The sequence below is a fragment of the Anticarsia gemmatalis genome, chromosome 9 (assembly GCF_050436995.1).
Source record: "Anticarsia gemmatalis isolate Benzon Research Colony breed Stoneville strain chromosome 9, ilAntGemm2 primary, whole genome shotgun sequence".
Classification (NCBI taxonomy): domain Eukaryota; kingdom Metazoa; phylum Arthropoda; class Insecta; order Lepidoptera; family Erebidae; genus Anticarsia; species Anticarsia gemmatalis.
In genome coordinates this window covers 7,879,376-7,907,346 of record NC_134753.1, presented here as the reverse complement: position 1 = coordinate 7,907,346, position 27,971 = coordinate 7,879,376, and the positions used below count along the sequence as shown (strand labels likewise).

Here is a 27,971-nt window from a genome sequence, read left to right as displayed (position 1 = left end):
CTTTATAATACATAGTTAACTGTTAAAATGTACCTTTATTGTTGGTTATTCATATAGTTATACTTTTACGTAAGTACTTAATTAAATGAGCAAGTAAGTTATGTGTGAATTCATTTTGGAATGAGACCAGACACGTGAGTATTACTATTTGAGCTGTAGGAACTTCATGAGCGCGTCGTGAATGAGGCGCGGGCTGGCGTCGCTGTCGGCGGTGTAGCGCACGCCGCGCAGCGCGCCGTCCTCGTTGCGCACCACGCCGTACTCGCCCACGATGAACCCGTCCGCCGTCCGCTCCTCCACCCTGTACTTCTTGTACTGCCGACCCTCTACCACATACCCCACCTTACAATTATCTTGTTTACACTTCTCAGTACTAGTCTCCTGTACGCCGTGACTCCGACCGTCGGTTAGCACACTCACTTTCTCATCTACTTCATAATTTCTTTCTGGTTGATGTTCCATTTGTGTGCTGCCAAGTTGATACGTGTTTGTTATTGTAGAAATTGGCGTTGTGTTCATAGTTGTACCTGCGATTGGACGCTGAGGCCGTCTCCTCCAGGGAGGATAATTTGGAGGGACGCTTGGTACATTTGGAATGTTTTCATTTAGATGCAAAGAAGCGGGTTCACTGTAAAACTTTGCTGGTTCGCTATAAATTTTAGCCGGTTCACTGTACACTTTAGCTGGTTCACTGTATATTTTAGCTGGTTCACTGTAAATTTTAGCCGGTTCACTATAAAACTTAGATGGTTCACTGTATATTCGGGCAGGTTCACTGTATATTTTTGCCGGTTCTTGAAATTGTTGCTGGTGGTTGGGAACAACTTGACTCGTTGTTATGTAAGAGGTACTTGCTTCGTTGTTGTTGGATGACTTCGCTCCGTCGTGAACTATGTTAAAGCTCACAGTGGTTAGTCTTTGATTGTTTTGTCTTTCATTCAATGGTTCATTCGTTAGACCTTGAATATAACTTGGCGGCACTGTTGCCGTAGTTTTAGCAAATTCTACAGATTTTATAGAAGATTCTGCGATTGAGTCGTCTGAATGATAGTTATTAACATTAGAAACAAACGAGTTTATATCTCTATTCTCTTTTTTGTTTGTTTGTTGATCAATCATTGGTATAGTTTCATTTGCTCCATTTGTATTACTTTCGGAATTCATTCTGAGACCGTAATTAGCAGAGGGTTCGGCGAATGAGTCGGTTGTAAAATTAATATGACTATGTCTGTTGTAAACCTCTATCGGTACATTAACATCTGAATGTTGATAGTGACGGTTTTCTTTTCGTTCATGAAACAAGTTAGCATCGGGTGTCGATGGAACTTTTCTGGCGGTTGGAATATCTTCGTCGTATTCGTCGATTTTCGTTAAAGGTTCGTTTTCATTCGAGTGCTGGTTTACCATCGTTTGAAACGGATGAACTGGTTCTATGGTGTGGTCCTTAGAATCTTTCTTTGCATGAATTTGTTTAATATACTCTATATTGGCACCTACGAGATTTGGCGGTAGATCTGACGGGAGCTCCGAAACAGTCTCCTCAGATCTTGAGCTCGGTACCGTTGGTCCAATCTCCGCGGGAGTAGTTTTAGGCAGGAAGTGTTGTACTTCAGGTTCATATTTGTGTGTAGGTGGTTTATAAGGTAATTTCTCTTTGCCTCGCCCGACAGCAACTGATGATGTTATTCTCACAGATATAACTTTTTCGTTTCCTGAATCTGCGGTATCATCATACTTTGGTATTTCGGGTGAAACATCTCTAGAATTTTGATCGATACCGATGACGCTTAAATCGTACCGGTCTTGTATTGGTAACGACGCCACGAAAGCTTGTAAGATCTGAAACAAAAAATTTAGAAATTTAAGTCTATTTTATTAGCAGGACATGTTTCAATAAGTACCTCCATACTAATGTAGGGAAGTACGAAAAGTCCAATTGATGTTCTAAAATAATGCATCTGAAAATGCATCATTTGGTAGTCGTCTTTCTTGATTTGATATTACAAAATACACAAAAAGAAACAAGGGTAAGGCATAATAACTTTCAGGACACAGTAGATATACATATATTATGCACGTAACATGAATGGGATCTCTGACTTCAACAAAGTACTGTTTCCGTAAAAGCATTGTTTCCCTGTAGTCAAATAAATATCGCAATTTAAATATTCGTACAAAACACAAACCGTGCAAGTTACTGCATAAATAACAATACAATTTACATTGTATTTAAATATAATGTAATAAAATATAGCCATTTGCGCTATGAAAGCACAAACCGTAACACATCTAACACATTCCGCTCTACAAATTGCATTGAGGAATGTGGCTGGAAAAATGTTGTTTAAATCAAGGTAAATGTATCGATCTGTAGATAATATACGTTATGAATAAACTCGTCAACTGCACGCCACACAACTTCTATCTACGGTTCGAAACAATAACGAAAAAGTAATATTCATGCTAATATTATACGATTATGGTATTCAAGAATACACTTAAGATATCCACATTCTTAGAGCTTCTCAGAAGACCATTACAAATAGTGTTTAGCCTTTCCTTTATTGTAATAAAAAAGTTGCCTTCGTGGGATAAGGTTCTATGACGCAATATCTCTATATAGAGTGGAGCGAAATGTAATTATTATAGTTCTTTATTTAGTTCAGAATATCGCCATATGGGGAAGTATTGATATTTAAATATTTAAGGTTTTAACAGTCTGGAATAACATTACTGCGTAAGTATAAGTAGGGTGATACAATTAACAAAGTTTCCTAAACATTTTATCGATCTTCTGCCCCAGTGGCCTAGTTATATCGGGGTCGGAGCAGTTTTCCGATTGTCCCTATTTATAAAGTATCGGCAAACATCAGGCTGTGAATACCGAAGTAGATCATTAATTATACCTACATATTAACAACTGGCCTTCTCGCGGGAGGTTTAGCTTTAAAACCTAGTAGTTGTTAACGCAACTCTGAGAATTTTAGATGCCAAAGTTATATTATGTGTGTAATCGAATGAAAATTATAAAGAAGGACGAAAAAGAATGTGTAAAACATTTTTGAATGGGTGTAAAATCTTCTGAACTAATCGATATACATTATTATACATGTCGAATCTTTTATCTCTCTTATACTGAAAAGAGACCCATCATTTGAACAAAAAGGAACTACTGGATTTTTTTACATTACAGATATCAGTTACACCAGTACAATAGAGCTTCAAAAATAAATGACGTAATATCTTTATAACATTGGTAGCAAGTACCCATTTAAATTGTATCTTTATAAAACATATTAATCGTTCAACTGGTCGATGAAAAACAACATAGGTACATATAATTGTTGCAGGTACATTATTTATTCAGTATTCCTTTCTACGAGATCCACATATTTGGTAGGTCAATATGACGCGTTAACTTTTTATATTTATTGTGACAAGTGTTTATTCATTTCCGTGTCGATTTATTAAACGTCATGTTTCAAGTTGTGTATACAGTTGTACTTGTATTATTACTCTCACTTTATATACTATCAATTGATTTGGGAGTTTATAACGTAGATGGATTTACCAATGCCGCATACCAGATTCACTTCTTGGTAATTTTATGAGAATAGTTGTGTTTGCGAATGTAAAGTCCCTCTGCAACGTATAGTTTAAAAAACATTTTATTGAATTGTATTATTTAATTGTTGGTCTTAAATAAGCAGTAGTATAAAGAACAAAAAAATAATAAAATAACACTTAAGCAATATTTTAAAAATCTCCGTCACCGGTTATAAATTTAACACATACATATGTATCTTAGAAACAAATTAGGTACTTTTTAAATGACTTATTCTCGCCAATCAAAGTGAGGCTTTATGTAACTTTAAGTTATGATTGCTTTGTTAAAGTAAATACACATAGCGAGCAGTAACGGGGTTGTTAATGACCAGTCCAGACGTCAACTATGGTTGGCTAGTATAGTACCCTGATGCATTAACTACAAAGTTGACCGATAATTTTAATAATATTTACTAACATAATTACCTGTATTTTAATAAGTATATTCAAGACGTGTCTTCGTTATAGTAAATACCTATATTTACGTTAAGAGCTCAGTATTACGTTAAGGAAAAATAAAAACTGTATCAATGTATTTTACCAACACTGAAATAGGATTTTAATATTAACCCAAGATATCTACGTTTCATCATTTTTCTCAGAATTGTAAGAGGATCTAAGCAAATTGGATAGGCCTTCTAGTTGTAGAGGATACAACTTTAACATTGTTCCATTTCGATCTTGAAGCTATTAAATCAAAAGACTTTGCAGGTAGAACTGCTATACCCTTTTGAACGGGCGAAAATAAAAACGTCCATCATAATTTTTAAGAGAGTACGCAAGTCCGCATTCCGAGAGTTCGATGCCAGCATGGATTATAAAACAGTATCCATTCCTGGTTCTTTGCTTTTCAGATAGTATATTATAGGTTAGCCTGCATTGTCTGTGATCAACATATGTATAAGTATTTAATCTTTACTTCTGAAAACCTTTGGAATATATGAAGTAACTGATAATTTTATTGCTCTGTGACATCTTTTCTTTTAGATGAAGAAAACTCACAAATATTTTTCTAAGGGACTAGGGATTCCACTTAGTTGTATGATGATTATACTTCCATACATAACATATTCATACTTAGTTTAAATCGGCGGCGCTATTAGTAGGTACCTACATATTATCTTATCATCTTTCAGGTCGGTAAATATTGCGATCACTTGATACCTACAACATAAAGGAAATTGCAAGCGACCGCTGCTTTCAATAACAAGGTTTCATACAGTACGTGTTAAATGTTAATGTTATTCAAATACGTACAAGATCAAATTATAATGTCAAGCCTTGTTTAAAGTTATGCCTGCGCATGCGCATGCAGAGTAAATAACTAAGAGACAGGTACTAATAAATTAGTACATTTTTTAGTTGTGTGTTGTGTCCAGAGCGGAAACTATAACGAGTATGGTAGACTAGTCGTGGGTATGGCAGGCTGGGCGCCAGCGCCTGCGCAGTGGCCGCCGGACGTCGGCCGGCTGTCAGTGACCGCGTGGGCGTCCTTGCCATCAGCCGACTAGTGCCGAACAAACCTCGGCTCCTTGCCGCCACTTACGTACGGTCGGCGGGGCGCCAAACAACAAATTTACTCTAAATTGCTTTTGACAATTACACTGAACTAATTTGAAAATTAAACGTGTAAAGTTATATAGCGCTTGATATTTCATTATGAAAACAGATAGGGATACATTCACACAAAAGTAGCCTAACAGCCAAAAATGACGAACGTTCAGATTTTTTTCAGTTTCAACACCTATGAATTTGCTAAATAAAACTAAGTACAACTCGTGCAAATGGTACTTTTGCGCAAAATGTTGTGAATATGATTAGTGAATGTTTAAGACCATTAATAACATAACAAAATAATAGTTATAACTTTTAACTTGTTTGCTATTTTAGTTCAGTACTTTTTTACTCAGACTGACACCAGAAAATTAATCGTTTTTAATGCTCGTCAATAAGTAACGCAATCAATTTCATTTTTAAATTTATTCATCAACTTTTTTGTTTGTAACCATCTAAGTACCTAAGTACCCACAAATATTATAATGAAGCAAAAACTGAACTTGATTCCAATGGAATCTGTTGACAAAAACGTAGGCGCTTGTCAAAAACAAGTGTGAAAAGTGAATCAACTTTGCTAATAAATAACACATCGTTATAATTTGACATTGCTTCAATAAATTTATGTTCTTTTATTTTATGCATTAAGAAAATGGCTTCAGTGATTTCGTTCTTGGAAGTGTCTAGATTCCGGGATCAAGATTTGTGCAGGTAGCGACAGTAAAAATAGAAATCCTTGCGCTAAATTAATTTAATCATAATGCTTTCTGACAGCTATGTGCATAGACCACACAAACGGAGCGCGTTGATGTCGTTTATTATGTTAATTATAATAAGTACTAATGTTAGGGTAATTTTAACGATAAATGACTATGCTATAGCTATTCTTGAAACTATAATATCTATGAAAATTTAGAGAATGAGGCAAAGGTCATATCTAAATTTCTACTTTATATTTCTGTCGGAAAGTCAAAAAAAAGGAAATGCTTTTTTGCTAACTGGCACATTTAGTGAGGCATAATTTAGTTATTTGATAAGTTTGGAATAAAATGATATAAGAACAATGCGATGGTTTAGTGGCCTTCAGGGTTTCGCTTGTATATTTTGACTCAATTTTAATAAAATATGCGGAACAGTTTCTTTTGTTCGGGGAGGGAGAGGTTTTTATTTACAGAAAATAAGTTATTCTTACTTTCAGTATAATGTTTCACACCAGCATCAAATTATGAAAAAATAAACGAATGAAAGAGGTTTTAAGGGCAATAACGTCAAAATTGTTCTTAAAGAATAATACAAAAATTCCTACTCCAAGTTGTCTTTCATAACTTCACGACACCATCCAAGGACATTGAGCATACTTGAATAATTGCAAATTAATACAAGCGAGGGCTTCTATTCAAATAAGTGTAACAGTGGGTGGAGCGAGGCGGCGAGCGCTAGTGTTCGCTGTACGGAAGCAGACAAAAATCCGCTATGAAGAAATATAGTGGCCTTACGTTAAGTCTAAAAGTGAATTTAAATGAATGTGACCTTTACGTAGTATTGCTCTACAAACAAAGTACTCATTAATTAACTAATCGATTTTAAGTGTTACTCTTAAACGAACCGCATAGCTACTACATTATATCCGGAAAGTCTTGTAAAAATTCCTATAGATAGCTTTCAAACGACGAGATTAATTTTTAATGCGATCGTGGGATTTCTACTCCTATATTATTGCTTTTCACGCTATTAGTTGTCATGAAAAGCTTGCGAGACCAATCTTTCAGCCGGTAACCATAAAAAGTTAAATTAACTATATCTTGAGATACATAAGCTATTGAATATAGCTTAATAGCTCTAATAACAGTGCCCGAATTTCTAATACCGAAATTGACAAATATTTAATTCTTACAAATTTTTCCGATAATTGTAACATATAAAATTTTCATACACTAGGTAACATCTGAAGAACTTTTTTTCTGAAGCTATTATGATCCCTTAGTTGGCCTGATTCAACAGAACTTTTTTCGAGTAGCCAGCTTGACATTTAATTGGGATGACGTAGGTAAGGGCGTAGTGGAGCATGCGCTGTTGGAGCGCCACGCACGCGCATGCGCCGTGACAGTGAAAACGCGAAGGCCGCGATCCACGAGCTTCGAGTACTTCGACAAAAACAACATACACGTATGATCTATTGATCGATACTTAAGCTCCATACAATTTATATGCAGAGAGTTAATATAGCTTTAAAATATACTTTTTTTGCCAAGTAATAAGTTGTAGAATCAGATTAATATGATGTAGTTTATAGCGTGAAATAAAGAAAAACGCATGACGTTCTCGTAAGGTGAAAAAATGCAGATATAATTAATTGTAATTAACTCGTAATTAAATAAAAAATCAATAATTAACATTAATTAGCATAAGCAGCTTCTCTAATATTTAAAATAAAAGTGACAAGGACTATAAAGGTTCTACTGCAATAAAATAAAAAGGTTGATTAATGATTACGTATAACTACTTCACATATAACTAAATCTAAGTGAAACTTTCAACAGCACACTTTATTTTCAAATGGAACTAAATTTTTTCGCAAAAAGGTCGTTTATAAGGTCACTTTGTTAAGTAAGACAGGCCGGTGTTACACGTGAGTTTGTGCTATTATGTCATTGTATGTAACAGGCCATTTGTAGCGAATGTTGCTAGCTCTACAGAACAATCAGCACAATGTAATTTTATCAATTTCCTATTTGAATTAGACCTTGGTATTGTAAGGTGTGATATAATTTCAGCGTAGGAAGCATTGTTTTGATTGTTGACGATCGAACAACATAATTGGTAAGTGCAGATTCATCCTTACTCGTAAGTATTTACCAACGTTTAGTTTACACCTGCTACAAAACAGTGATAGATTTCCATATTAAATTTTCATTCGCACGAATTTAAGATAAAAGTGGTTGATGATATCACACAATTTTGTATCTATACCTAGTGGATTTATTTTATAGTTTCCTTCAAAACGGATGGCTGATGAGTGCCAAGTTCAAAACCACAGGCTTAAATTGATTTCTTATGGAGCTTTTTACTGAAATGTAGTTGTCATGCGGAGGTCAGACGTCTGCAACAAATGTTTAACCGCAAACATCTAGGTTATACTTGACCTTAGTAAGATACGTTAGGGACTAATAACATCTTCACAATGTGCTTTAAACTAAAATGCATGTAATATAAATCTTTGAAAGCCAAAAAAAATACTGGTTTGCGTTTAATAGCTTTTGAAAATTCACTGAGCGTGAATGGGAAACGCAAAATAACATACGAAATGAATAAAAATAAGCAATTAAATGTACATTCTAAATAGTTGTTGGAGAAAAACCACAGTCGTTCGCTAGTTAACCGGTGCCAGGAGAACGATTAAGGGCGTACCTTTAGATAAAAGTGCCGTCGAAGGCCGCCTGCTGCGCGTGGACAATGCGCGAATATTACCAACTAATTGAACGATTGTGGCGAACTGTCGCACCTGCGTCACGCGGCTGCCTTCAAGCGCGTGCTCATATAACAATACACTAACATTTTTATATAGTGCAACTATCTGACTAGATGAAAACCTCAAATTGCGATTAGATTGTTACTTTTCGACCACTGTAAGGCAATCAGGATGCATTACTAGTTACTGTTCCATCGACGGTTTTAAAGTATTTTACGGAATGCAGAGTTTATGAATTTATTGTAAGCCATTGGTATTTATAAAGATAATTAAAGTTGTGTCAGTTTAAAAATTATCGTAAGTATATACATTTAAATTGTAAAAATCATGAAATACTGGTTACTGGATGAGCGATGGGGTTTCCACAATAATAATTAACACTTTGTTTTGATTGTATCAGTACACGACTGGTATTTCAGTGATTAATGTTTTAACTTCTTACATATCTGAGCTTATTTTTTTATGAAGAGGTAAAATTACTTGATGAAAGTAATACTTTACATTTACTGATGAATCTGTGCTTCGAAGAGCGCATAAAACGTCGGTCCCGATTGTTGTCTACTACGATAAATCTTTAAGCCCTTATAAAGGCCTTCAGGGCTTAAACGTCTTTAACACTAGGTTGACTACAGAACATACGATTAAATAAAATTTACTGATCCAGATTTTCAAATTTTAATAACATTAAATATATCATGTATGATTACCATAAAAATAAACGACATAGGTACGTAATGGGTGCCACAAGACGTTTTTTTAATCTAGCCTTTTGCGACTCCCACGGTGGACAAACCTATTCTTAGCCTAGACTAAGTGCATTTCGAATAAATTAGTTTTCAACACGAGAGGCAGGCGGAGGGTAACATAAATAGGCCAACAGCCACTAGTCACATAATTTATTCCTGCGAGTTGTTTATTTTACCTTTTATATACCTATTAAAAAGTCCTGAAAATGGTACCTACTATAATTTGACAGTCCGAATTACATACAGCTTTAGGTGTAAACGTATATAAAATATATATCCAGTGCATTTGTTAGCAGGGTCATAGATAAGAATGCCTATTCATTTCATCAACATGTAAGTTATCGCACTAATAAATCTAAACGAACCTCGGCAAAAAACCACAATCTTTGCATCCGTCATAACAATTTTGGTCAGCCACCAAACTCGCGTCTAATAAAAGTCAAACATGGTGGCGGTCCAATGATAAATTAAGAACATAATTCAGCGTATTTATCTGAAAAGAGATTTATTTAGTCATTCTTTGTCTTTATTATCCATATAAGGTTGGCGGACAGTGGACGGTGAGCGAGCAAACCAGTTCTGATTTACCAGATCGTGCGGTATTTTAAACTCGAATGCAAATAAATTGACCCATGATAAAGAACTTGAGAACACAAAGAAAAGATGGTGCATACCGATCTGCACGCATTGTACTTTACTATTCAGTAATGCCATTGCATTGAGCACCGCAGATATTAAGCCTCAATAAGTTTACGATTGTAAAGTAAAGCTTTTATTGGCTTTCATCGATTTTCTCACCCATTATGTGTACAGTTTTATGGCACTAAAATAATATTGACGCAACTTTCCGATTGCAATTGAGGTAAATACGTTGATCACTCACTAGTCGATCAAACATTTTCAAAGTACCCAGATGGTACACAAGTAGGTAGAACTATTCTGTAATATATAGAGCAAGGATTTTTTGTTCTAAATCGTTGAGCGTTCAAATTGTATAAAGTGTAGCGGAAATGGTGTGAAATCATAATTCTCCTAATTATAGCAGCAAGCATCGATCGTGTGTAAAATTATGTTCATGAATGTATGAGGCAATTACCCGACGAGATTAACCTGAAAACTTATACACTGATAACACGAACTTAGGTACGGTTAAGATGTTATTTTAGTAATTTTATTAAACATATCTTTGGATAAGATTTTTTTTGTTAACTTTCGTACATCTTCGGAGAAATATTTAAAACGTGAACTTAAATATTTTACTTTTTATAGACTAGCGTCAGTTGTCTATGTATCTACATAATTGCAATCCCGAAGTTCTCAATATCAACCTTGAAGGTTTCCTTCACAGTTGAGTAATAAGTCAATTTCTAATATTATGTTAATTACATATAACAAGTCCAATCTGGTTCGAGACTAAAACCTTGGATTTGAACCCAAATTTGACTGTCACTGCCTGCTACCGAGCCACTAAGAAGTAGTGTTGTCTAAGAACATAAGATATAGATATACATAAAATAAATTTACATATGTACGTGTATGTACTGGTTCTGTATGCCTATTAATTAATTAATCAAAAGAAATTCGTATGGTTCGTAGCAAGTAGCTTCTTTGGCTTAGAGTCAAATCAAAAAAGGCTTGATTTTATATATGTATGATGTACGTTTATATAACGGTAGATCACTAATCTACATTGGTATAACAAAACGTACACCATATAAATAGGATAAAGATGACTACTGCCATCGCAGGCCAAAAATTGACAATTCATTATATGTACTTACATTTAAAACTGGTACAGTATTAAGTAGATAAGTATAATATGTCTTATCTTGAAATCACGTGAATTATTTATCATTTAAATTATGGAGTGCTGTTGGCACTTGCTTTAGTCACCAAGCTATAAAATTAAAACTATAATTACACCTTTTGGATGGCACCATGTACAAAACCGAACGATCTTGAAATCTTGATCGATTTTATCGTATAAATTTAATTTTTCAATAATCATTACCATGGAATTTATCGCCATCAGATGGTTGAAGTTAAACGGTTATTTACGAGAATAAACAGGACACAGTAAGACAATATTATTACGATCATAAATATATGTACCCGCCTACTTGATGCCATTTTGTAAAAAACTTAAGGAAGTGACCGAGACCCGTTTCGCCCTCAGCTGAAATGAAATTAGTGTGCGCCTGCGTCGATCCAGTTTGTTTAAATATCACTCTGACATTTATCACCCGCGTGATATGTTTACTTTGAACTTGCGAAGGGTGTGTTGCTAACCGCAAGCTTGTGGAGAGTTCTAGTTGTCTGGACTTTTTATTCGTTGAGGATCGTACAAAGTAATGTACGGTCAACGAAACTAAAAGAGATTATGACAACGCTCGAATTGATTCCCTTTATAATACTATCTTTGTCGATATTCGTGTGAATTACATTTTTAGGAAAAATATAGAATTGTCGTAAATACATATAATGCTTTAATATAACATGACTACATTAAAATATTAAATTCAGTGTTTGTGAATGTATTATTAATTTCAATTTTAGAAATCAACAACCTTGCCAGAGCGACATGTAATTAAAAAAATAATAAAAATGTCAACCCGTGATCGTTTATGCTTCATTAGGTACTTATATACTACATTCGCAAATATACTACTTTGTCATTAGTAAAATGAATGTTAGGTAACAATAATTTTAATTACCTGGCCTAACCCGTCCCTTATTACGGGAGGAGACCCTTGCCCAGCAGTGGGACATTTATTTATGAATAATTTTAAAATGTTTTTTTTCAAATGCTTTTGCTTTAAATTACATCGAAGTAGAAATGCGCATTTGCAATTTCATATCGAGTGGCCAATTCATTGATGGATTGCGTATCACCGTAGATTTGGCGGTCGTAGGCGATCATCTGATAACGAGATTCATTTTGGAGAGGAGTCATGAAAAGATAATGCAATGAAAACTGAACAAAATAAAGTAATGGTAATTTTAATGTTAATCTTACTTCTCTGATCACGTAATATGGTTATTATGCACGTAGACTGAGGGAGTTTTAACTGAAGACATACATCACTGGCTCGGTTTCTGAGGTACATTTAGCGGTAGTTTATCTATTCAATAGTGTTTAGGTTCAGATAATAAAAACACAGTATGTAATTCAGAAACAGAAAATATTTTTTTATGATCGATTAGCCGTAAATTTCAAATAATGCTATACTCAATTCGTTAATTATGTTTCAAACTTGTTTCAGGAGTTTTAAACGCGACAGTTATTATCAATACACTAATTCATAAAGCTCAAGCATCAAGACATTGTGTGTTAAAACGTGCTAATCTTTAGAATCAATTTAGTTGTCCGATTTGAAAAAATATTTAACTTATTTATAAGAAACCTTGGCTAGTGTGGGGGACTTAAGGCCTAATCTGTTTGCCTCGCTCGTTTGGGAGGAAACCCTTGCGAGAGAACGTGAGCTGTAATCGACAAAAAATGATTTTACCAACAAAGTTATACACAAACAAACTGTCACAGGACAGCGAGGTGATAGTGTAGGTAATATTTCTTCGTATCGGTCTAATCTTAGTGTCCAAGATATTAATATAACAACGTGGGCGAAGTCGCCGTGAGTTACTAGCATTATGAAGTAAATATAGGAATTTAGTATCAAGGGTATTGTTACATCTTATTACAAAATAGGTCTAGTAGAATGAGGTTTGCAGAAAATCAGTATAGAAATAGTGACAATCTGGCCTTAAATATTCGCAATTTTTACTATTTTTAATTACGAATTATTCCAAACTATAAATGTTAAAATAATAATAACATTAAAATGTATTTAGCGCGTTAAAAATGTTTAGTAATCCAATTACTATTTACGTTAAGTTATAAAATGAATTTGATCTAGTTAGAGCTAACGGTAAGCCAGATTACAAAATACTTTTTGTGTATTCTATTTGCAATGTTGAACAGGCAAATATATCGTTTGAAACAATGAGTAGATAACGTTCAAACAATTTCAAATTTAGTTAAACATATCATAATAGCCACGAAATAAAAACAATAGCATACCAGAAGAAAAATCCATATCAAGTTGTAACTCATTTCGTAGCAGGATAACGCCGCACCTAAGTAACACACTATTTAGTATTACTGTATCGATAATGACATGTCCACTCTGACAGGAATCAGTAACAAAAACATTGTATTGATAAAGTAAACAGAGAGGAGTTATATGAAACACATCGGTAACGGTGGCAGTATATGGGCGGCTCCAGACTCTCAATGTAAAACTAAGCGAGTTCCTCAAATTCGCTATTTGGTTCGAAAAAGCGATTCGCTTCTACTACACGAGTGCCCTGCGCGCGCGCCGCGATCAACTACTCCGCGCAACAGTACTGGTGACCTTAACAATTAAGAATTTATTTTATTAATGCACTTTCTTATGACGTGCCAGGTTATGCCGATCGAACGAGAATATGAAACGCCTTACATCTATGATGAGACAAAGAGCATTTATACCTTAACAATTTATTTATATTGCTGTGTAAGTAATTACAATTTATTGTGCATTTAATATGGTATATTATTAGTTTATCAACTCTTTTTCTTCAGCTTAAGAGAGTAGAGAGATAAGGGATTAGTTTAAAGGAGTTCTGTACAAATGGGGGCGGTGGGGGGTTTGTGGCCTTAATGTCCGTAGTAAGGGTCGTGTTGGTACTGAGGGGGTGCATATTGTTGTTGCTGCTGCGGCGCATATTGTTGTTCTGTGTACTCGGGACCATATTGTGGCTGCGGGCTGTACTGCGGGTACGTCGGCGTCTGGAACATTACAAAAAGTTTGGAATACCTATGCAAAGGGATGTTTTAGAAACTAAACGGTCTATTTTATCGAAGTTATATTATACACCTATTATCTAATATTAATCGTAATTTGTAATGTAAATCAAGTAAATTTTCACTGAAAAACTGTATTTTTTACATAAAGGATCTACAAATAATAATATAATTATCGAATTATTAGTCAAAATAGGTTTATGTGGAGTAAGGTGAATATAAAAAGTAATATTATACAGTATTCAGATTCCGGAACTATTTTCATGTGTGTGTAAAATATTTCATCATTTGAATATCAAAAGCGCGGAAGAGAACTTTGCATTGTACGTGTTCTCCGGGCGTCAGAGTCGCCCACGATTTCAACTAATTTAATTGCTTACTTATTATTGATTTTATGGTATGCAGTCACTACTAATCATTTTGTATTGTGGTCTTGCCGAAAACGCGAATTAAACGCACGAAGTGTGGTTCAATGCCGCCGTTTAGAAACTAAGTATGTGTCAGACTTAGGAATCAAAGGCTATTTTAGGTTATGTCTAGCATTTAACTACTACCTACCTGAACAATTTCTTAGGAATAATTGCTGTAATTTGGCAACGAAATATAAATATAGCTCTTAATATTTTGTTACTAGATGTAGGTACATACCTGGTAGTTATAGCTAGGTTTCTTTTTATCCTCCATGTGATGATGTTTCTTCAGCATAATACTGTTAGCCATTAGCTCCTTAACTTTCAGTTTGGTGGCAAGTAGGTTGGCGACCATAGCTTTGTTGAAGGCCTTAAGTTCCTTGAATTTCGCCTTCATAGCCCACAATCCGTCTTTGAGCAAGTCCAGCTTGCCTAGCGGGAGGTCATCGTCCTCCTGATATTCATCGTGGTCGTAGGCAGGAGTGTCATACGCAGCTCGTAACAGATGCTGGTCCTCCTCATCCAAATCAGCAAAACGTGGTACATGACGCGTTACAACTATTAGAACAAAATATCGCAGTTGTTAAAACTAAAAAACTTTTTACAATTTTAATCTACTTTTGTAGGTTTATTTTTAGTTAATACGAACTGAGGAATGTTCTAATTAACACATTTAGTGTTTGTATCAACCACATGGCCGTTACATTTTTAATTAATTCTCATTACATAATTATACTAAATGGCAAAATAATTCCATTAAATTATAGCACAACATAATATTCACTTACCGGAACTTGCGAAAAGAATAAAATAAATGAATTTGTATAACATTTTGAATATGTATTGGATATCGATCGAAAAACTGTAATAACTATAAGCTTGTTAAATTCAATGTGGGCACAAGAATAATGATGAGAGATCCACCTACTTTAACAGTTAATGTGTTTTGATGAGGGTAGACAAAAATATTTGTTTTATTTTCATTTTACCCTCATTTTATTACGGAAATATTCACCTACTTCGGTTTTTGACTGAGTAATTACGTATAATAAAATTATATTCTCTTAATTAAACCACAGGCCACCACCCAGTCCGTATACTTAATATATCTTCGTGTAAAAAGTTATGCCATGACATTTTTTGCTTTTAATTGATCGTCACATCAAATAGATGGCGTATCCAATGATTTATTCTTAACATGATCAATCATTCATCTGTCTACGTGTCTTGTATCAAGTCCGATATGAAACGTTTTTACATTTGTATTGTAGATCGACAACTGAGCAATACATTTAACACGTAGATATTCATCTACTAAAGCCGACAGACGCATTGATAGGTAAGATGTAGGCTTTTTTCTAAGTACCATAAACAAGTTCTTGTCTTAAAAAAAACCTTAACTTTTTTACAAAGCATGAAAATCAAAATGCATAGGTTGTAGATACGTGGGGCTCTGCAGTAATTTCTGTTTAATCTTATTAATAATTTATGTCGTAATTATCAAATAAATACGGAATCTTATGAAAAGCCGTACTAAAGCTAGTAGGTACGGCTACACTTTAAAAATGTAATTGCATACTTACACTCATATTGATTTTAAGGAATTTACGTCTACATTAAATCGAGGTCGAAATATTGATTGATAGTTATTGTGTGAAACTTAATTATCACCGTAAATCATATTAACATTGAAAATAATTAGTCATAGACATTAAATGTGCATGTACCTAGATAAATCATACAAAAACCAACAAGTAAGCAGTAACATTAAGTGGTTATGTTAATTAGATCATACGGGCAATATTGATAGGGTGTGTCAAAAAAAAACATAGTAAATAAAGCAATTATTTCAATTATGTACATATTTATTCATTTGCTGCTTACTAAGTGCTGTCGTTTCGGCACACTTAAATAATCTAAATAATAATTACTCGGTACCTGGCGATTATAAAATAATAATTTATGGTACAAGAAGTAACGACGCAAATCATTGTCGGAAAAACAGCCTGGGAATTGATTTTATCATACAAAATATAAATTCAATTTAGTGTACAACTTATCTCAAATGGCATTGGTAATCGATTTCTAGAAACTAAATGTATGTTTATCTTAAAATTTGTAACGCTGCCATTCTACGATGCTTTATATTTTCTTGTAAGGATGAGAACCTATACATCACTGTAAAGGCCCAAACTACCCGTACCAAATTTTATCCCTTGTTGTTAACGTGAGAGATATTTAATTGTCTTTAATTTCCAACTTTTATCAGCAGTAACTCGCGAGTTCGGTACCTATATGTGTGGTCTTTTTTATAACATAACATATAAACATGACGCTGGAATATTAGTACGGTCATATTATTAAAATTTTACTAGTGTAGAAAGATAAGGTACAATGGTAGCAAAAATAATAAGAAAGTATTTGGTATAGCTATCTTAAAAATAATGAGTAGATCTCATAATACAATATAAGGTACAAACTTAACATCCAGGAACATTCTGGGAAAAAAATGGAAGACTGATATAACTAAGTAAAAATTTACAAACTCAAAATACTATGAGCCTCATCGACAATCAATATTTGTGACGTAGAGTATGCCATTAAAACATTCTTATAGATAATGAACAACTTCCTTATACCTACAATTATATGGTAGCTAGCTTAATGTATAACATTTATTTTAAAAAATCATAATTAATGGTAGGTCGGCTCGCTGTCTTAATGACGATCGATTTTTTTAAATCAATACTTACCTACATAATCATTGGCTTGTTTACCAACTAGCATTAGTTTAATAAATATGTTGAATTATACTATCCACGTTATAAATATCTCCATATCTAAACTTACACGAGTAATTTCATTTTACGGTAAATAAAACGGTAACTTGGGTGGAAATCGATTGATGATATTTTGATTCCATCGTTGCGTACCGTTGTTTCGCTTTGTTGAACGATCATTATAAATACTGAGTTTATTATATAACGTTCCATATTAAATGTGTAAATCGATCACATAGTTAATTAGTTAGATTACATGCTAACCGCTACTAGCTCGCTATCTAGTACCTAGTGTACGCTTCAATACGTAGTTTACAGATCAAAAGTACTTAGAAATTTACATAAGTACACGATTCTGTTTAAATTTGGAAATTTTAATAAGGTACTTTAATATTAACCCTTTTCTGTATTTTCATTGTAATACTTACTAAAGTAAGTAGGTGTAAGTGATTAAAAAAGTACCTAATGATTCTAAACCTGAATTTCATACTAGCGCCCGGGATATAGACATAAAAGTTGGAGTTTATTCCCTCGGTTTTAAATATTGAGTACCTAGATATAATGATATATTGAATACCTATTAAGATATTGCTAACATTAATACATTTGGGACAATCTGAGCTTAAGATTAGGTATGAGATATTTTCTATCTTGAACAAATTCGTTGATGACCGTAAAAAGATCGCTGAGAGTGAAATTTAGGCGAAACCGAGTAAGAAATTCCCGAGCGTAGAGAGGAATCATCGCTATTGTATTTTTCCGGGTCGTGGTTGACAAAAACTGTAAAGTAGGTATAGCAGTGTTTAGAAGCGAGCGCGGCGCCTCGAGTGTCACAAGGCGGCTCGGGTTTTGTACAAGTCATCGTCGAGGTCGAACGCAGGGTCCGCGTAGCCCGAGTCATCGTAGCGCAGAGACCTGCCAACAAACGTGCATGTCATTCACATCTATCTTGCGCAGATACTTACAAGCTTTTAGTACTCTATCTAGTTATTTTGCTCATAGCTTTATCCCAGGTTTGTAGACATAGATTTATGAGTATCAGGACAGTGACCGTACTTTGTGATTCTTTAACATAAGTATGTTTTGAGTTGGTAGAGGATTAGTTGTTAGGTTGTGATGGGTAAATTAAACTGTCACCAGCATAAGCTTGGTGATCATCAAGTCAGGATAGGTAAGTATCACCTCAGGATCGGATAGCCTGACTCCTGGTTGATTTCTGTACTTTTCTGTTATCTAGATTAAGAACTGTATTATTCAAAGAACATATCAGGAAATGTGATGCATAGCGAAATTAGACGGGTTGATTCAATACTTCAATTTAGTTTGTTATAGAATATTTACCTGTCAGGTGTCCGGGTCCTGCACCTGGACGGTGGTGGTGATCGAGAGGCGGCTCGCAGCAGCGCGGGGTCATCGTACCGACGCGACACCACCGTGAAGTCATGATGAGCGTCGATCAACTTCTGCAGACGTGACACCATCTCAAAGTCAGACACTGACGCTGGTACCAGAATGCCTAATAGTTTTGCTATAGAGTTCCTGAAATATACCCGAGAAAAGAAAAATGAAATTTAGACCGGCTTTCCAAAATTTATCATATAATATATAAACATCTTTTAAAAAGGTACTAAGGTAAATTAAAAGCTTTACAAAAACTGTGTAAGTATTTGTACCTAAAGCTGGTGAGTTGTGCCTCTCTGCGTTGGCATTCAGCTAGAGCCTCCTTAGTCCTGGCGAGGTCATCACGTAGAACGGTGAGCTGATGATCAGTGGCCGAACGTTCGTGCTCGAAGGTTTCTCCCGTCGCCCGCACTTGCTCCTTCAACACGTTGACCTTGCGGTTGTACCGCGTTCTAAGCAGTTCGGCCTCTTCCAGTCTCTTCTGTAGTTCTTCAATTTTCCGGGCTCGCTCCAGAGATGTTATCTACGCAAAAGATGGTTTAATGCAATGTGTAGGGCAGGCACAGAGATTTTTTTGGAGATAGCAAATCTAAAAAAAGCCCTAAAAATGCTATTAATCTAAGTTTTTAGATTGGCATTTGCAAAAATCATCATCTCATGATATAAGATGCATATGAATAAGGAATGCAAACGAAAAAAAACGTCGAATTGGTTCCATATTGTAGACATAAACTCTTTAAACATCATTTATTGAAGTATACATTAAGATGATCGACTTAAACTCGATTGTAAGCTAGACATTGATCGGAATCTGCAGTCTGATGTTCGAGAAGTGCTCGTTCATTGGTTATGATCCAACATTGCTGGCCGTCTAGTCGATTGTATAAAACGAGATGATGCGAATAAATGAATGTATTAAGTATAAAGTTCAACTACAAACAAATGAGATCACGGTTCTATTAAACTGATCACTTTAGCCTTGTATGTAAATTAGATATTCCAATAGTTTTCTATCTGTGCCTACTGCGTCTTATGTTGCTTATTAAATGAAGGCATATTTAATGTTCTTATAATAAACTACTTGCTATAAAGTTGTGTCAAATCATACAGTTGGCCTTAAATGTAATAAGACAATTCGGTTTATTTTACTTAATGTTGCCTGAAAAAAAAATGCTTAGTTAATTAATACCAACGCGCTCGGTAAATGGCTGTAGTAGAATTGATTAAAATGCTTTCATAGCAAATTTCAGCCCGATACGTCCAGTGGTTTGGGCTGTGCGTTGATAGATCACTATGTCAGTCAGTCACCATTGAGATCCATACTTAATATTATAAATGCGAAAGAAACTCTTTCTGTCTGTCTGTTACTCAATCACGCCTAAATTACGGAATCAATTTGCACGAAATTTGCTATGGAGATATTTTGATACCCGAGAAAGGACATAGGCTACTTTTTACCCCGAGAAAATGACGAACTCCCATGGGAAAATTCAGGTTGCGGACGAAGTCGCGGGTAAAAGCTAGTATATAATATGTTTAGATACCTTGTACTCTGCAGCATCTGCGAGCTGTGCGTTAAGGTCGCGCAGTTGTGCGCGCGCGTCGCTGAGCTGCACCTGCAGCTTGTCACACTGGCGCGCCAGCTTCTTGCTGCGCGCCACCGCCTCGTCGCGCTCCGCCTGCAGCACCGCGCGCACTCGGCAACTCTCCTCCTAACCCGAAAGTTTAACGCTTTAATTGTTGCTTCTCAATAACGCCAAAACTACTGAACTGTAACTAGATTCTCTACCAGTATCACTATAATTGGCAACCGCCTAGCTATCGAGAAATTTTGTGTGAAAATCTGATCAGCGCCTTTAACGGGAGTCGTTGGAACTATTTTGGCAGGACATTTTAAATGTCAAACTTTCGATACTCGACAGTACTGACTGTAGAGAATCGCGCTACAGATTTTGATTAATTTGGAACACTGGTAGTTTACAACCTGGATTACCAAAAAGGATTTTTATCCCGAGATATCTTTTCACGCGAACGAAGTTGCAAGCAGAAACTAGCTAATTATTATATGTTGTCTCACTTTCAGTTTCGAACTGAATTTATACCATCGCATTTGTTAAGTAGGTGCCTAATTGTCAGAATAGGAGCTAGAAGTACCACAATCGAATAAAACTAATTATTATTGCTAATAATTAGTTTTATTAGACTATCTTAATAAAAGTGCGGTTGTGCACACTCGAGGAAGAGCGTCACAACAAAAACAACGTCCATAAGTCGTACAAGCGTCTGGCAAATGTACTTGAAAAACGCCAAAATTTATTCTTCTATATTTTATGAACTTTATTATAAACTTATAAAAAAATACCTGCACACTCAGTTTTCGTCGCAACAAGTCAAGGTGCAAATCCTTCCTTTGTAGCTGTTCCCTGAGGATTCTTATTCGTCTTTGCAACTGATACACTACGGCAGTCTGAAACGATTATAACGATCACATGTATCAAATAGTTCTTGTGCTGCAGGGGCTGTTACAAACATACTAGCAACGGACGCAAAATACAACCAGACCCAAAACAACTATTTGTGGATCGCATAAATATTTGTTTCGTGTAGGAATCGAACCCACGACCTCCCGACTCACTGTAGTAGCCATTACCTTAACCATGCTTCAGAGGTCGTCATATGAACACCGTCTTTATTTACACAAACAGTAGTGATAAAATATGGGTGGTTTGATTTACGCCATCATGCAAGGCATAACGCGTGACTGTGCTGCGTTCGTTTGTATTTGTATCGAGGCAGACAGTATCGCGTGTGCAGTCAACTAAACAATCGAAGATAAACGACCTGGGGCCGATCCAAACTTTGTTCAACAACCGTTTTGTGAGTCCTTTGAAAATAAATTATCGTACGACTTACAGGCTTACGAAGCAAAATGTAATGAAAGAGGAATAAACGTTTTAATTATCGACGAACGATATTATAGATGGTGTATCTAATTTGACGAATCACATGTTATATTAGGTAATCGGCCCCAGGATTGTTTTGGGCTGGCATGATGATGATGGATCATGATATTCAATGAAAAAGATTCAATTAATTAGATTAACCTAAAACTGAGTAAGTGTGTGGATTAACCTTTATAGTGAAATGAGATTTTCAATTTCGATCTAGAAGCAAAATGATCGATGTCAAGGTGTTTTCAAGGTTTAGTTTACTAATAATCCAATATAAAATTGATAAGTTATAAATCACTGTAAGTACACTATACGATTGTCGCGTTGTTATGTAGTTTGAAAACACCTTTACACACCATAATTATAGGTCTTGTACGTAATACTTAGTTAATGGTTGATGGCTAATGATACCTACCAGGCTACCTACACCTTGTGTCAATACTTAGTTAACTCACAGTTAATGGCGTGAAATAATTGTTACTACTCAATATCGTGCTAGTTTAGTTGCTGTGCAAACGGCAGTCACGTCGTGTAGCTTGTAACTCAAATTAGCAAATTAGAAGTCGTTTGCGGAATCTCTAAATTACTCGTTATACTACCTACGTAAGTAGGTAATGTCATGCCAATTTGTAACAGTACATGTCTTACTTCTTTAAGATAAGGTAAATCATGGAAAGATCTTTCTCTGCGTAGTCTCGGCAGCGTGCCATAGTATCCGTAATATAGCAGCTACACAAAACACACACGCGTTAGCACACACACAGATAACACGGAACACCAACGCTTTGTACAGGTGGCAGCAATGCGCACATACACCAACTTATATGTATAAAGGTGAAGGTAACTATAAGTACAAGTTATAAAACTGTTAAAGTGGCATACCTTACCAATGTCTGTTTTTATCGCTATACAAACAAGTTATTACAGGACGTTGATTGTTTAACAAACATACCAAGTAGCAATTTCGTGAGTGACATTACTAAAATAAATCGACAACCTGTATAGTAGAGCAGTACATGGCAGCACCATGGTTGATTCAGAGCATTTCTCGCGATCCTAGTGGTTACTTGGTTAGTTTCACTGACTGACCTTGTCGACAATTTTATCGCTCTCGAGTCTCGCCAATTGCTCCGCACGATGTATAATTGAATCAGTATGCAATTCTATTCCGATGTCTTGGGTTAACTCATCCATATTTAGTGTTCTGCTTAGGCGTTCAAGGAATGCGACAAACTGTAACAAATTATATCATCATTCACTTTACAGAGCAGCGTGTCTATTCTAAATTGTTTTGCTTGGATCAAATAAATAATAATAATGCCCACAGACTTAATTACTGTACCTGGTGTAGTAAATATAATAATAATTATTAAAGTATACTAACATTGGCTTTGTCTTTTCGTAGGTTTTCTCTGGAAAGTTCCATCGCGTTAACCTCAGATTCCAATTTATGGACCTTAGCTTCGAGCATATTTCTCTCATCCTCTAGAATACGCACACGCGTTGTAGCTTGGTCGTGCAAATGTGCTGCCCTTCCCAACTGCTGCGACTCTATGCCCAGTTTATCACGAAGAGCTTCTATTTGCTATAACAATTAACTTATTTAGGTTAACTTAAATATAATTAGTATAAAGAAATAAATGAAAGTTGTAGGATTTTTGGATGTTGCTACTTACCACAGATTTGTCCTTGTTTTCACTTAAAATTTCTCGAATTCGATCTTTTATTGTACTTTCGTGTGCTTCGACGAAACGTGTTGGTAAGCTAAGCAAAATAGCTATAGACTCCATAGTGTTGCGAAACTCTGTGTGAAGTCTTTGGAATTTCTCGTCACGGTGTCTTAGATCCTCTATAAAGAAAATGTTATATTACATGTTAAAATGTTAAATATTTCTACTTAGCTAATTACTTGGTAATAATTACCGGGTTATTGATTGTAAAACAAATAAATATAATGTGCCTTCAAGAAATGTGTTAAATCATTTTCATTTTGCATGAGATAAAAATATATAAACAATAGGTTAATTTAGAAAATGGGTCTCCTGGACTATTCTTATCCCAATTTAGTTTAATTAGTTGTTGACTTTACCTTTTAATTGTATTATAATTGATTCATTTTGGTTGACATTATCTGTTACAACATTCAAGTTCTTAGCACAGTGTGCCAATTTCTCCCTCGCTTCATGCAATTCTCTTTCAAGGACCCTGTTCTGAACAGTTAGAGATTCTCTTTCTTGTTTAAATCTGTCGAGGTCGAGGAGTTGCGATGATAATTGTCGTTGTAACATATCCTTGTCGGCGTTAGATCTGTCTAATGCATCTCTACAGCTCCTGAGCTCCTGTTCTACACTTGTTAAGTTTTCAGTGGTATTTGAACACTTATTTTTCAATCTCGTGATTTCTTGGACTAATTCAGCTGCTTTTATTATCAAACTTTCAGGCGAGTGTGTATGTGCCGTATCACAAAAATCTGATTCCAGTGCTGCTGACATCCGCCGTACAAGATCATGGAACTGACATCGAGCATTTTCTTTTTGTTGTTCTTCGTTATGACACTCCAGTTCAAGAGATCGCAATTTTTTTTCCAAATCCTTTATTTTCTCCTCACAGTAGCGATTATCTCTTTGTAAAGTCTGGACAGCGATTTCACTCCTTCCATGTGATGTTTGCAGATTTCTTTGTATTTCTTCGAGATCTTGTATCTTTTTCCTGAGCGACGATATAATAGCGTTTTGTCGTGCATTTTGTTCTCGGAGATGATCTATCTCTACTTGCTGTTCTAATATTCTTTGATCTCGGGATAACATTTGGTTTTTTAGGTCGCTGTTCTGAAATTGACACTCGTGTAAGTTTCTTATAACATATCCAACAAAAAAAAAGACTAATGAGAAAAACTAGAGCTTACTTCAGAAATTAGTTTATCTCGCTTATACTGAAGAGCGGCTAGATCACTTCTCAGGCTCGTGACTATGTCGTTACCGACGTCTGCTTCCATCTACAGAATACAACAACCATTTTTATAACAGTTAATCACTTAAAAAACGACACTTTATATGCAGATAGCACATAGGTAACTTATAACGCAGGTAGTCGCTGAGTAGTTAAGACTTACAGAATTCCATAGTTAACAAGTTACTACTACTTTTATTGTAAAGAAAGAAGACAGTTATTCGTGGCGAGCAAAAGACGACTAGTGAAGAAAAGTACCTACTTCTCGTTTGAAATGTAGCGTGATACGGCTCGTGATTCCAGGCTTACCGACCGAGAGTCACGATATCTTATTCACCGACCTATATACATGCCCAGCTTTGAAATTTACATACACCGCGGGGCCGTACCCTGAATCACGACTTTTATAGGTATGATAATTGATTAGGTTGTTATATTGTTGCGATGTCATTCATGGCATCTATTGTATCGTCCTACGTGGGGTATGTCATCCACGAAACTCGGAAGTAGTTTGAAAATTTGTGCGCTTACTTGGTAGTCGGATACAAAGTCACTCACACAGACGTACTACGCAACACATAGGTATCTACTTGTAGGTACCGCACGAGAAGCCCGTGCGAGGTACGAGAGAATGCACGCTATCACCACCCCACTAATGAATATTTTTTCCAATTTCCTTGAAAGGCGGGAACCTGAATGAATGCTTGTCGACTTTTGTATTCATATTTTTGTTTTCAGGGAGGACTTTGAAAAAATATTTATGCTTTTGCTGTATTAAATGTTGGGTGGTTTTATTGTTGTAATAAAAATTAAAGGTTAAAAATGTTCCTGTTTCAAGTACCTAGGTTGATACTTTATTATAATTTGCTTTTTTTTTACTGTAATAATGGCTATTAAGAAGAGATGAAGAGAGGCAGTATAGCTATTATTGGGACGGATCTACATACGCGCTGGCAGGGGAGAGGGGAAGGTGAGCAATGAAACTATAGCAGATAGGGAGAAACTGACGAGGACACATCAACCAGTTCACAACAGCAAAACAATTGAGTATCTACAAAACAAAACAATGAAGAGCAGACAAATTAATATCAGAAAGTAAGTGGTAAGATCGCCAGGCTGCCGCGCCGCTACCGTAGCATCCGGAGGTCGTGGGTTCGATTCCCACAAGGAACAATCATTTGTACGACCCAGAAATAGTTGTTGTACTTTGTGTCCGTTGGTTGTAAGTTTGTCAAAGTCCTCGCAACACAAGATAAATTCTTAGTGCGGAAATTGTCTTTCTAAATAAAAAGAAAAATAAATGAATATGAGCGTAAACCGGTGTTCACGCTCATTCTCGTAACTTATCTCCCTAAGAGAATTAGTTACATAGGTAGGTATACTCATACCTATGTAAATATATAGGTTTTACTGTATACCCGAGAAGAAACTTCTGATGAGCCATGGAGAGAAACTAATATTACCTTATTTAAATATTTAGGATGTCTTAAAACACTGAAAGAAACCATGTTAAAAAATACCAAAATCTTTATCCTGTTCTTATCTTAATTTCTTAAATTTCATAATTTTGCCAAATTTAATTTACAAAATAACAGTTAGGTAGGTAAGTAATGTAAATATGTTTTGCCTTTCAATTAATCCAGATGTTGACAATATTAACAGTAGTTTTCCGACACGGTCCCAATTTATTTCTATATATACCTACCTATTATGAGATACACAAATTCAGACAAACGCGCGGTTTTTGAAAATTGTCGTAGATTCGACTTTTTTGATAGGTAAGTATATTATTTTTATCAACGAGTCCGATGTATTGCTAAGTCTATAAGTATTCAACACGGAAAGTATCTAAGAGAGGAAAAGAAAGGTGTGAATACGGCACCACTTTTGTGGATACTAACTAATCCAAAATAATAAACAACGAAATAGCCATCCCTATCTAGTAGGTACTACTAGCTTAAGACATCGGACTAAAGACGCGGTGTTGCCTGTTCCTAGAAGTAATATAGTCCACAAGTACCTACAACACGGGGCAAATTATAAATTTCTCCGTAAAGTACTGTGAGTTCTCCAAATGCTAATGTTAAGTTTTATTGTTTTGCTTAAAAAAAGCTGATTCCACGTTTATAGGGCTTTGGAATAACAGTAAATTATTAATAATACGAATCAAGGTACACTTTCAGCAATAATTCTTAAAAAAATAAAGTGTTATAGTTTCACACAACTAGCATTACAACTGTCACATAATTACTAGATGCTGTACATAATGTCTTTATTCGCTATGTGGTAGTGATGCATTTAATTCAGGGATTGATTGCGATCATACCATAACACTGGCTACTATTGTTAATATTTATGCGAATTACTTAAATGTATTTAACTAAGTCGTAACTAATATTGAGAGCTAGTTGTTTACCTCGGTTGGACTTTTGCTACACAACGCTTCGTAGATTTTCCAGTTTTCAGCTTCTTCGCTGCCCTTCTCTTCTTCCATTACGGATTTTCTGCTTTTAAATTTACTCAGATTCGGGTATAAACGGCGTTCTTCACAATTAACTTTGCACTCTGACCATTTCCACAATAAGCGTTGCTATGAGCCCCATTCACGTAAACACAGAAATCGATCAAGTCTTTGGTTAACAACCGAGACAGTTTGGTAAGTTTCGGTTACATTTACGTTAAGTACCGTGGAATCCCGAAATACTACGACTGCATTTATCTTAAACGATAAATCTGAAGTGTCTTAAGGTTAAGAAGACCCTAGACCAGTGTTGGGTCAATCAACTAATTTTTTCAATCAATTGATTAGTCATGACTAATTTAGTCATGAATTATTTAGTCATGATTGAATTAATCATGAGTAAAAATAATAATCATAATCATGATTAAATAAATTAGTCATCAATCATTTAATGATTAAATGACTGATGACTAATTTATTGTATTTTTGTATGATGATTAAACTAAAAAAAATAATTCAGGTGACATAATTTTAGTTTAATTGAACACATCTATAAAACTATAACTGATTACCACATTAAGTGGACTGAAAGAAGATAATTCCATTATTTATAAAATTTGATTTTCAAAACGCGTAGTTTTAAAAAGCAATTTAAATTATTTTAAACTAAATTAGCCCGAACTTATTTTTGCAAATGTGTACCTGTGTAAATTAAAAAAAAAATTAACTGATTCTGTTCTAAAACTAGCTTTAATTAAAAACCTGTGATTAACAAATCAACAGTCATGGAACGTAGACTTG

The 27,971-nt window shown here is 35.1% G+C and overlaps 3 protein-coding genes across 4 annotated transcripts; all 3 read right to left on the bottom strand.

Annotated features, from left to right (window-relative positions):
• Positions 1-15: 15 nt before the first annotated feature.
• LOC142975723 (uncharacterized) lies at positions 16-13,762 on the bottom strand. Its single transcript, XM_076118742.1, has 2 exons — positions 13,454-13,762; positions 16-1,839 (listed from the first exon to the last, which is right to left on the bottom strand). The coding sequence occupies exons 1-2, from the start codon at positions 13,484-13,486 to the stop codon at positions 145-147; spliced, it is 1,728 nt and encodes a 575-aa protein (XP_075974857.1). The 5' UTR covers positions 13,487-13,762; the 3' UTR covers positions 16-144.
• A 134-nt stretch (positions 13,763-13,896) lies between these two features.
• Positions 13,897-15,570, bottom strand: LOC142975727 (uncharacterized). Its single transcript, XM_076118746.1, has 3 exons — positions 15,417-15,570; positions 14,867-15,186; positions 13,897-14,203 (listed from the first exon to the last, which is right to left on the bottom strand). The coding sequence occupies exons 1-3, from the start codon at positions 15,457-15,459 to the stop codon at positions 14,072-14,074; spliced, it is 495 nt and encodes a 164-aa protein (XP_075974861.1). The 5' UTR covers positions 15,460-15,570; the 3' UTR covers positions 13,897-14,071.
• A 911-nt stretch (positions 15,571-16,481) lies between these two features.
• On the bottom strand, positions 16,482-27,719 carry LOC142975722 (coiled-coil domain-containing protein 170-like). Of its 2 annotated transcripts, XM_076118740.1 has the most exons (12): positions 27,126-27,719; positions 24,666-24,755; positions 23,850-24,588; positions 23,437-23,609; positions 23,145-23,345; positions 22,850-22,993; positions 22,409-22,489; positions 21,172-21,276; positions 20,354-20,521; positions 19,082-19,332; positions 18,750-18,947; positions 16,482-18,323 (listed from the first exon to the last, which is right to left on the bottom strand). In XM_076118740.1, the coding sequence occupies exons 1-12, from the start codon at positions 27,201-27,203 to the stop codon at positions 18,239-18,241; spliced, it is 2,313 nt and encodes a 770-aa protein (XP_075974855.1). In that variant the 5' UTR covers positions 27,204-27,719; the 3' UTR covers positions 16,482-18,238. The 2 variants fall into 2 exon arrangements, with proteins under 2 accessions (XP_075974855.1, XP_075974856.1); XM_076118741.1 differs by lacking the exon at positions 22,409-22,489.
• Positions 27,720-27,971: the final 252 nt, after the last annotated feature.